At 23.1% G+C, this 12,715-nt stretch overlaps 3 protein-coding genes across 3 annotated transcripts; 2 read left to right on the forward strand and 1 right to left on the reverse strand.

The window, feature by feature from the left end:
• Positions 1 to 1,660: 1,660 nt before the first annotated feature.
• On the forward strand, positions 1,661 to 4,597 carry PBANKA_1206700 (protein GPR89, putative; the record flags this gene model as incomplete). The annotated part of the gene is made up of 1 exon (XM_034566116.1): positions 1,661 to 4,597. The coding sequence occupies one exon, from the start codon at positions 1,661 to 1,663 to the stop codon at positions 4,595 to 4,597; it is 2,937 nt and encodes a 978-aa protein (XP_034422745.1).
• A 2,408-nt stretch (positions 4,598 to 7,005) lies between these two features.
• Positions 7,006 to 8,163, forward strand: PBANKA_1206800 (zinc finger (CCCH type) protein, putative; the record flags this gene model as incomplete). Its single annotated transcript, XM_034566117.1, has 1 exon — positions 7,006 to 8,163. The coding sequence occupies one exon, from the start codon at positions 7,006 to 7,008 to the stop codon at positions 8,161 to 8,163; it is 1,158 nt and encodes a 385-aa protein (XP_034422746.1).
• Positions 8,164 to 9,825: 1,662 nt separating this feature from the next.
• On the reverse strand, positions 9,826 to 11,983 carry PBANKA_1206900 (tubulin beta chain, putative; the record flags this gene model as incomplete). The annotated part of the gene is made up of 3 exons (XM_034566118.1): positions 9,826 to 10,114; positions 10,306 to 11,258; positions 11,888 to 11,983. The coding sequence occupies 3 exons, from the start codon at positions 11,981 to 11,983 to the stop codon at positions 9,826 to 9,828; spliced, it is 1,338 nt and encodes a 445-aa protein (XP_034422747.1).
• Between the last annotated feature and the right edge of the window lie 732 nt (positions 11,984 to 12,715).

Here is a 12,715-nt window from a genome sequence, read left to right on the forward strand (position 1 = left end):
TCATATAATGTATTCCTGAATACTTTACATATATAATAATAAAGTCTTATATATTACAATAATAAAAATAAACTTCTTGTCCATAGTTTTCGATTGTTATTATTTCTACCCTAATTATTTTCTCTATATCTTATTTTTTTGTGAATTAAACACACTATTTGTTGTATTATGAATTATGTTTATATATAAATGTGTTCATAATTGTTATTATTAAATTAAACAGTGATACCTCGAGTTGTTCTATATTTAAATGTAATATAAGTTTATAAAAAGAAGTTATGATTTAATTTGACTATACTAAAAAAACAGTTTCTACACACATTATTTATGCACAAATTATTATTTCCAATTTATGCTCACATATATAAATGAAAATTTTCTATGAAGATGTATTAAATTATATACTGTTCAATTAAAGAGTCTTAAACTTTATTGGCGTTGTAGTAAATACCCCAATATCAGGCAAAAAAATTTTTCCATATTTTTTTTTCATATTTACATCTTGATGCCAGTCTTATAAACTTTTCATATGGTAAATAAGTTTTTATTATTAAAATTTTAAAAAAGTTTTAAACATAAAATATTATTCCAAAAAATACATTATTAGCCTTTTACATTATTTCACGTTCTCTTTTGTTTTATAAATCCAACAATACATATTATATCCACATATGCATATTTTTTCATATATCTTTATGAAAAAATACATGTGCACTTATAAATGTAGTATTAGCAAAATACACCTTTATTTTTATTCTACATTTTTCGTTTTCTCATTTTATTTTACTATTAATTTACATTAAATTGTGAAAAATATGTAATATAGTAAAAATTGTTGATGTAGACAATTTAAAAACGATGATAAATGTTTATAGTATTTATAATTGTAGATATGTATGCGAAGCGCAATAGAAAATGCCTAACTGTGCCAAATTTTAATAATTAAGCATATAATTATGTTAACAAATATTTTTATATATGCATAATTTGCGTTTAGATATTTATTTTGTTTTTTTTTTACATTTTGATATTTATCGTTCGGCGTGTTTTAAAAAATAGTAAACATTTTTTTTAACTTATATTTTAATGTAATTGCCTTGACTATTTTATTTAATTAATATTTCTCTAAAATATAGTTTTTTTATTTTTTAAAATATTTTTTGGTACTCTCACTTAGCAATTGATTTATGAAACTAATGGGAAATATAATTTAAAAAAATATACATATAAATACGCAATACAGTTTTTCAATTTGCCATTTTTTTGTTTTTGTGTTTTTCGAACATTTTTGCATTTCAGCATATCTAATCGTGCATATAATTTGTAATGTACATTTTTATTGCCTAAAATGGAATAAATTTTTGTAAAATGGAAAACAATAAAAATCGGAAAAAAATGAAGAAATAAAAACAAAAAAACAAAAAAATATTACAAACGCAATTTATTCTATATGCAATACATAACACTCACATTTATTCGTACATTAATTTATATATAAAATTTTCATTTTTCCACATATTTGTACGTTAAATTATAGTTATACATATTCGCTTGTATTTTCCTTTATTTTTACGTAATATATATTTATGTGTGTATATTTTTAAATGATGATATTTCTGTGTGTGTATAATAAAATCCCATTTTGTTTATTACAAATAAAATGTATACAAAATTTGTGTGTGAAGTGATAGCTATTATTTTTCTACACGGGGTATTTTATAAGGTATCAGCGCACTACTTATTAAGGCATTTGGACATATTGAATTATTCAAACCAGTTTAATAAGAACATATTTTTCATAACCTTTTTAGTATGTATGTCTATATTTTCTCTTTTTATATTGGAATTGTCTAATTTGATATCAAATGTTATGATAACATATATTTGGCATATAAATATATGTATATTAATGTGCTTATTATATATAGTTATACCAATAGAATTTATTAATACAATATTTGATTCAAGAAATTATAAAGAAATATTATCGCCTGGATTTTATTCACACTCGCATATAAAATTAATAAAAAAATATTATATTAAGATTAGTAAAATATATAAAGAAAAAAATGGAGGGAGTAAGAAGATTAAAAAATACTTCTTCATATTTAGAAGTATCATATTTTTATCCTTTTTATGGCTAGGCTTAGTAGAATTGAAAAAGATGATTTATAAAAAAAATTACAATTATGTTATTGCAGATGACAATACATTAATTTTTAGAGAATATATATTATATACCAAGATTCATCAAAATCAAAATCGAATTAAAGAATTTAATAAAACAATGTTTTATTTTTATATCGAAAATAAAAATAAGTGCATCGATTATGATAATATAAATCAAGAATATGAATACAAAAAAAATAAAAAAACAAAAATTCAAAATATTTTTTATCAACTTTATAATTTTATTAATATATTAATTTTTATTATATTAAATCATTTTATGTATTTCTATCAATTTATAATTAGAGAATTGTTAATAAACTTATGTGCATTGGGTGTGACAACGAATTCTATTGTTGCTGGAATATCGTCTATGTATTTTATTTATGATTATATTATAACATTTATTTATTATTTAAATTTACCTAAAATCCAAATTCAAATTTATAATATAGAAGAGAGGATTCTCATCAATTTTACTAAGTATATTTTTAAAAAGGAGCAATTACAAAAAATTGAGAGTAAATTTAATATAAAAAATAGCATTAATAATAATAATTCTAGCGATTTTCATGTTGATCCAAAAAATGACTTAAAACTTTTAAAATCAAAAACAAATATCTTTCCTCTAGGAATTTTGAATAAAAACAAAAAATCATTAAATTCAGATATAGAACAAAATAAAATTGAAAGACATAGAAAAACAATAAAAATCTCAAATTTTCTAAATAATGCATCTACGATTGAAAAATCGAATATAAATATGACTACATTTAATCCCAGAATGAGAAGTAACAAAAATAGTACCACCATATTTAAGAATATCAATGCTATTACTTATCGAAAAAATAATAATGATATACTTCATAGTAAAACTAACTTTACTATCAATGAGCCGAATGAATATTGTAATAATAGTCAGGAAAGTAATACTAAAAGATTTTCTTCTTTTATTGGTTTCAAAAACAAATTGAAATCTATGTGCACATTTAAAAGTAAAAGTGTGTTTAATTCTGAAAAAGATATACAATATAATTATTGTGATTTAAATATGGATTTAGTAAGTAATAATTATGATAACATTAACGCAAATGAATATGATGAGTTAAATTTACATTCTCTAAAAAAATCCAAATTGCGAAAAACAAATGGTAATTTAAGTGATCATGAGGCAACAGCAATTAATTATTTTTATAAAAATATAAATGAAAATAACGATTGTGTATTAAAAAGATCAAATAGTTCTCCTTATTTTTTAATGAAAAATAATTCAAATATTAGTTCTGATCGAGAACAAAATGATAACTCAGATGACGAGCAAATTTTAATCACCTGTAAATCACTTACTACTCCTAGGAGGGATGTGAATGACTTTGAATATAAAAAAATCAATAAAAAGTTTGTCATGACCGACATTAAAACTGATAATAATAATGTTAGTGATATAAATAGTAAAGTCGATGCAAATTGGGGTGATGAAAAAACAAAAAAAGAAATTTCAGCTTCAAATCAAATTTTTAAAAGTGTGTCGTTTCCTGAAAACCAATACATGAATACATTTTATAGTAAAACCAATAGGGAACAAATAGAGGGTTTAAAACATTTATATAAATTAAGAAAACATAAAGTGGATATATATAGTGAAAATAAAGCGCAGTCTTATAAAACAAATAACATACATCATGCTTATCATGATATGGACGATTATAATAACATAAATGCTGATAAAGATTTTTCTTATAATAATATAAAAAATGCAAAAAATGTGGACAATAATATAGAAAGCTATAATAAACTTAAAAAGGAAATTGAAAATATTGTTTATACAAATACAAGTATGTATTATTCTTTAAATGATATATTAAGTCGGAAAATTGAAATACAAAAGAATACAAATAGTTTATTTGGCAAAATAAATGTGTTTTTAAATTCAATTATGTTTTTAACTGTTATTTATAAAATTATTGCTTCGACATTAAATATTATATTTATAAGAATATATATAAGAGATCCATTTTCAAAATTAATTGAAAAAACCTGCTTATTTTTTAATATTAAATATAATATAGCTATTATATATGCACCATATATATCATTAATATATATTTCATATATCGTTGCAATTAATATGAAGAAATTTCTACAGCAAGTTATACAAATATCAACAAATTTTTCTTTTTATTTTAAATTGTTCTCCAATATGTGGATACTTTTAATTTCAGAATTAATGGGTCTTTATTTTGTAACAAATTCTTTAATTTTAGCTTCATATTTACCAGTAAATTATGAGCATATAATGAATTTCGCCACAGGAGATAATTATGACTATAACGTTTTTCACATACACTCAGATCATGTTTTTATATCTTCGTTTGCTACTACTTTTTCTTTTTTTGTTTTACACATGTTATATTTTTATTTCTTTTAAAATTCTTACATATTTTTTTTAAATATTTTTTTTCTCAGATGTGTACATTTTTTTTATTATTACTTTGTGAATGCATGTCGAAAATAAACAATAATAATAATATATGCACATATATGTATATACAATATGTGTATCAATATTTTGTTAATTCATTCATTTTTATTATATTATATTATATGTGAAACTTTCTTTATTTTAATGTTTTTTTCCCTCCATCACATATATACGCACTTCTTTATTTTTATTTATATATATACATAGCATATATATGTATATATGCCTGCATTTATTATTATTATCCTTTTTTAATTAACTCCTTCCAAGAACTTCTATATGTATCTACATACATTTATATATATATATATATATGTATATATATATAAGCTAATATGTATAACCATAAACTTTTAGTTATTCATAATTTAAAACTTATTTTTTTTTAAGAATAAAAGTGTAAATATGCACATAATACAGAATCATGGAAATTATACTTGTCATAGTAAGAATTATGGTATATGCATGTTATTAATTTCTTTGTGTTTTTATATTTATAACTGTCGCCATTGTCAATAATAACTTCCTATACATTTTTTTTGTCAACAACATTTGTGTTTAATTATATCATTAGAAGGTGAATAGTGTAATTGAATATATATTTTTTTACTTCTCCCTTTTTTAATCCTTAAAAATTTGGCTCATGCACCTTGAAAAATGTTTATGTAAAAAGAGGATGTTTTGGATTTTTTTAGCGTCAATTTTTTTTTTATTTATATACAAATAATTTAAAGGTTAGCATTCAATCTGTCTGTTTAATAAAATTAACAAAATTAAAAATTACATACACTATAAGGATACTATAAATAATATTCTTTCATATAAAAAAACATATTACATAATAGCATGCAATATATGAGTCGTATTGATTTTGAACATCCTGTCTATTTTCAAGTATATGGGTCTCCTTGATAAAACAATTAATTTTATTAATTATTTGTTATATTTATTATATTTGATTGCATTTTTTTATTTCATAAACTTTTATTTGGTACTTTTAATGGAATTAATTTTTTTTAAATGATAAATATGGTAGTTTAAAAAATTATTTTCGGAGACTTATTTCGAAAATTATATAGAATTAAAAAAATAATAAATACATGTAATTAAAGAAAGTATATGCATGTGCATGTATACTATCTAACATTTATATACAAATAAAATGTTCCGCTTTCTTTTTATTTAATAATTTATTTTCTTAAAAAACAACCATGCTTTGTCTGAGAGTGAAACTTAACAATAGTTGCAAATATATCTCCTTATGATACATATATATACAATTAAATATATTTTTCATGTTGGTTATATTAATATAAATTGGCATAAAATAGACAATTATTTATACACCCTTAAACAAAAAGCCTAATGGAAAATGTTTTTTAATAAATTTTGATTTTTTTTCGTTTTAAAAATTAAAACTATAAATATAAAACGATTAAATTCGATTATAACGTCCTTTTGTTACATAGATTATTAAAATATGCAACATCTTTACATTTATTTATTTTGTCTATTATGACAAATATGAGATAAATTGGGAATTATTATCAAACTATTATTTTTAAAAGTACATTTATAGAGTTTCATTATTTGATCATAAAATTGCTATATATCAGATATCACATTAAATCAAACATAACATTTTTCGATTAAATTTGATCCGAGTTTTTTAAAATATTCAAGCATGTGTATTATGTAGATGTATGCAATGTGTATATTTTTTATTTTATATATTTATAAATCCCTTTTTAAATATATATTTATTTAATTTATATAATTACATTATTCATTATATATTTTTCATTATTTTATAAAATCACATTTCTTCTCATTTTCCATTTTATAATATTTTTAGTGACATTATTGTTCATTTTTATATTTTTTATAAAAATTGAAAATTATTTTGATATTTAATAGAGTCTACTTGTAAATTTATGTATACATATATATATGATCCATTGGGAAGAACAGTATTTTTTCGTTGTGAATAATTTATATACGAATTTTTTTCTCTATAGTTTGTTACACTATTTTTGAGCATAGCGAGTAAATATTTCCATGTCTTATCTGGATGTATTTTAATTTATTTTCATAATTTTTTTTCTGAACATAATTAAGTGATAACGGCGTTTTTTATTGTTCTCATATTAAGGAATATATTTATGCATATATGAAATATAAAGTTGCAATTGAATTTCCATCAATAGTTATTGTTTAATATAGAATTATTTGTACTTAAATTTATATTTTGTGTTTTCCCAAATAAATTATATTTTTATAATAAAAACTTGTATACATTATTATCGATATATTCTTATTCTCATCAAAAAAAATTTTAATTGCATATACTAAAAATGAATGCGTCTATTGAAATAAAGCATCAATTTTCTAAAACCAAAATATGCAAACATTTTTTAGAGAACAAATGTACAAACAAAAAAAACTGCAACTATGCTCATGTGTTAGAAGAATTAAAACCATTACCAAATTTAAAAAACACAAAGCTATGTAGCAGTTTAAAAAAAAATATACCTTGTAACAATCATCTTTGTGCATATGCTCATGGAATTGAAAATTTACAACCAAGTACCAATTTATCTACATACAAAACTAATTTATGTTATTTCTGGAAAAAAAAAAAATGCATGAATCAATGGAAATGCAGATTCGCTCATGGAATCGAAGAAATAAGGCCTCTCAAAACAGAATCGCAAATAAGCCTCCACACTAAACATGACTGGAAAAACCAAGTTGACAAAAAAATCGAAAGCAAAGCACCAAAAAAACCAGAAAAAAAAGAAGAAAATATAATCACAAAGGATACAGAAAAAATAATTGAGAATATTCTGAATGAAATTCAGAAGAGGAAAGAAATTAATTATGCTAACGAAAATATAAATTGGGATTTTAATGTGAAAAAACAAAATTCAAAACATAAGCACGAAATGTGTGATAATAAAAGAGAAATAAAAAACAGCAAGGATGAAAGTTCTATGATGTATAATTTTAAACTATTAGAAAATTTATCAACTATAGACAGCGAGTTTCCCTATTTTGATGAATGCTTTACGTATGGGAACGATAAAGATGACATAAATGATAGCAATGTTGTAAATTCATATTTTGATATATTTCCTACCATGCATATGAATGATTATCCAGTATTTGGTGACAAACAAATTTGTGGAAGTACGAATTGTAGCAGTAAAGATGATAATTATAATTACATTCAAATGCTTGAAGGCGATGAAAATTTATCTTATGACATGAATTCATTTAATTTGGGTTTTCTTACACAAAAAAATGATTATCATACAATTTTTGATAAAAATATATGTACAGATATGAATAACAATATTCGAAACAATTTGAAAAGACATCAAAATGATCAAGAAATAATTTCGAATCGAAATAAAAAGCATTCAGAAACAAATTCTGAATATCTAAACGATATTTATAAAAGCATAAATGAAGAATTCTCCAAAAAAAGAGAAAATGTATATATATACTAATAGAAATTCGGAAGAAAAGGAGATATAGTATATTTTTATAATTGCATGTAAACAAATAATAAATTTTATAATTTTTGTACACTATGTAAAGAATAAAATATGAAGTAGTAACTATGTTAAATATTTTAAAACATTGTATGAAGTAAAAAAAAAATTACAAGATGAATAGAATGAAAAAGACACTTATAAAGTTAAAGTAGTAATTGATCTATCAATATAAATAAATATTTTTCATAGTGTTTTTATAAAAGGAATATATTTCTTCATTAATATAGTTCTTATTCCCATACTACAATGCATTCCTACTATTTCCTTTTTATAACGAAATTGGAAATACATGCATATATGTAGATATACTAATTTGGGAATCTACAATATTTTTTAAGTAACCGTGATTTTTATTTTTTTAAAAAGAGATAAAGATAATTTATCGTCTCTTATTTTTTTTCTTAATGCAAATTAATATCAAACATCCATATAATGCATATATATATGCATCCTCAATTGTGTTTACTGTTCGATCCATGTGCCATATTTCGTTCTGTTTACTATCTGTATTGTCCGTTTTTTTATTTAAAGTTATTTTTCATACATTTACATAATCTTCCAATTTTTTTTTAAATTTATTTATATTGATATTTTTGAGCCCATCGAAATTTGCACTCAAATTGTTTTTGTATATATGTTGTGTGTGCAGTAATAAACCGATATGGCACTTTTACTTTCTATCGACTGGCATATATTCGCATATTTATTTTTAAATTATATATTTCACTAAACCTTCAAATAGTAGTGTTTCAAAAAAATTATGAAAAAGTATTGGTTACTGAATTTGATGTGAAAGTAGTACACACATATGTATGTAAACAAATGCGGCTAAAATAATAATATGTATATACCTATTTTTTTTCAACAATTTGTTGCTTTGAGTATACTAAACCGCTGTATATTTATTAACTTAATATATTGTTCTATTTCAAGTTACAAACCCTTGCACAATTTATATTGGCATTAATTTTCCACTAATAAATTAGTTGAAATTTTTTCTTTTTAGTGTCAAAAATCTAAATACTTGTAACGTATATAGTTCCTTATTAAGACGTTAATTTTTTTATGAAAAAACATTGAATTTATAATAATATATATGCACCTTTTTCATATAGAATAAAATGGGTTAATTATAAATATATATTTCTATGATATCGTAGAATACGAATATTTAATTACATAATCATGCATATATACGTGTTCATAATATACATAGGTACATATGTGTATAAGTGCATTATTTCACGTTTATGATGTAAATATAGAATATATATGTGTATATACGGATATATATATTTCTTATGTGTCATTTTCACCCTTTTGCTTTTCTTTTTTCTTTTTTTTTAATATATAAAAAACTATATAACATGAAATAATTTGTAATCGTCGACTTTCTTTTTTTCAAACATATATATTATGAATTCAAATTATCATGACGAACCTAACAATGTTTCGATCAAAAAAAAGAGAATAGAAAAGAAAAAGGGGAGTGCGAAATTGGAAGGAAAAAAGATGAAGAAAATGCATAAATATATATATATATATATATTAAGAGATCACTGCTTTTTAAAATTCGGATGCTTCTTTATGCATATAGGATGATTGTTTAACTTCTTAAGCTTCAACATCTCCCTCTTCCTCTTCAAATTCGCCTTCTTCTTCAGCAGTGGCATCTTGATATTGTTGATACTCAGAAACAAGATCGTTCATGTTTGATTCTGCTTCTGTAAATTCCATTTCGTCCATACCTTCTCCGGTATACCAGTGCAAAAAGGCTTTTCTTCTAAACATAGCTGTAAATTGATCAGATACTCTCTTGAACATTTCTTGGATAGCTGTAGAATTTCCTACGAAGGTAACTGCCATTTTGAGTCCTTTTGGTGGAATATCACAAACACTTGATCTATTTCGAGAAAAAAGAAAAAAAATGTATGTCATTGAGGGAAACAAAGCAAATTTATTATGAATTCACAATGTAAGATAAATCAAACAAATAATATAAAAATAATATGTATAAAACAAAATCCATTGTCATCTCCCATAATTGGGTAAGGGTTAGGAAATTTTAGAAGAAAAATTTCATAAGTATCTTACTTAGTATTGTGGGGAATCCATTCAACAAAGTAAGAAGAGTTTTTATTTTGGACATTTAACATTTGTTCATCTACTTCTTTAGTTGACATTCTACCTCTAAACATAGCACATGCAGTTAAATATCTTCCATGTCTTGGATCACTAGCACACATCATATTTTTAGCATCAAACATTTGTTGAGTTAATTCAGGTACAGTTAAAGCTCTATATTGTTGACTTCCTCGACTTGTTAAAGGAGCAAAACCGATCATAAAGAAATGTAAACGTGGGAATGGAATTAAATTAACAGCCAGTTTTCTTAAATCAGAGTTTAGTTGACCTGGAAATCTTAAGGAGCATGTAACACCTGACATAGCGGCTGAAACTAAATGATTCAAATCACCATATGTTGGTGTTGTTAATTTAAGAGTTCTAAAACAGATATCATACAAAGCTTCATTATCTATGACTTGGACTTCATCAGCATTTTCTACTAATTGATGAACTGACAATGTTGCATTGTATGGCTCAACAACAGTATCAGAAACTTTTGGCGATGGGAAAACAGAAAATGTTTCCATAATACGATCTGGATACTCTTCTCTTATTTTGCTAATAAGTAAAGTTCCCATACCACTACCAGTACCACCACCTAATGAGTGAGTTATTTGAAATCCTTGAAGACAATCACAACCTTCTGCTTCTTTTCTAACTACATCTAATACAGCATCTATTAGTTCTGCACCTTCGGTATAGTGTCCTTTAGCCCAGTTATTTCCTGCTCCAGTTTGACCAAAAACAAAATTATCTGGTCTAAATAATTGACCAAATGGACCTGCGCGAACACTATCCATAGTTCCAGGTTCTAAGTCCATTAATATGGCTCTAGGTACGTATCTACCTCCAGTTGCTTCATTATAGAAAACGTCAACTCTTTCTAATTGTAAATCACTATCTCCTCTATAGGTACCGCTCTAAAGAAAATCAAAATTATGCATATTAATTTTATGTAATAAGTGTTCAATAAATGCAATTAACATGAATTACATAGTGTGCAAAAAGTGGCATCCATATGCAAAGTAAATAATATGAAGTATCATTTTCAAAATAACATTCCATGAACTTATAACACACGAAATGATAGTTCAAATAAATATTCAATGACAAAACACTTAAATACAAGGCGTATATATTTATATGAAAACACAATGCCCAATATGGCTCTTTTTCTTAGGAAGGGGTAAAATATGATTTTTTCATAAAACCCAATATTAAATTTATTGCATAGCTAAATCACACACACATTTGCATGCATAATAATGTTCACAAAAATATATATATGTAAGCATATGTACACATATATATTCACATATGGTAACATATTAAAAAGTTCACATCCTCACAAGTACATACACATTTATATATGCACATCCCATAGTCTTGTACATAAATACATACATCAAGTATATATGTATACATGTGTAAAGGTCTATATATACACTGAACCTATTAATATTAGTTCTCTATATATACACATAAATTATAACAGTATGCATGTTATTCATGTATACAGAAAGCTTATATTGCGTTTATAAGTCCTTACTGGATCTATTCCATGTTCATCAGAAATAACTTCCCAAAATTTTGCACCAATTTGATTACCACATTGGCCTGCTTGAACATGTACTATTTCTCTCATTTTTACTTAATAAATTAACTTCAAAGGGTAATATGATTATCTTTATTTTATGTAATATTACTTCAAGAAAGTATAAATATACAATTTTGTATTATCAATATCACATAAAAATTAAGTCACTTTTCTTAACTTAAAAAAAATATGAAATAAAATGTCAGAAAAGATGAATTAGATATAAGAAAAATATAATAGTTAAATAAAAATAAAAATAGGAAATGAGAGAGTAAAAAAAAAGGAAAATAAAAATATAAAAATATATAGAGATTATATATATGATATATATATAAATAAATATGATAAGCTAAAATAAAATCATTAATTCACGTATTTATGTTTTTTTCCTATAAGTGTGTAAAAAATAAATTAGTGCGTGAGTAAAAAATTTTGTATTAATACTACAAATAGTAAATTTGTCGTACATTATTTATTGTGTATAGCAAAAAATGTACATAGCTTAAACTTTGTTAATGCGCACGTAATAATATTCCCCTAAGCATATGGAGACTTACAAATAGTACCTTGTAATATAAGAAATGCAAATGTATATATATATATATATATATATATATATATATAAATTATTTCCGTTAGTGCTATATGAAAGTATTATTTTATAATTTATGTATTTTATTTTGTATTATTTATATTATTTTTTTTTATGAGAATTTTTTCCGTGTGTGCGAAACAAACAATTAACTTTTTTTAATATTAGCACTGTATAATGGTTTAAAA

Source organism: Plasmodium berghei (genome assembly GCF_900002375.2).
Source record: "Plasmodium berghei ANKA genome assembly, chromosome: 12".
Taxonomy (NCBI): Eukaryota; Apicomplexa; class Aconoidasida; order Haemosporida; family Plasmodiidae; genus Plasmodium; species Plasmodium berghei.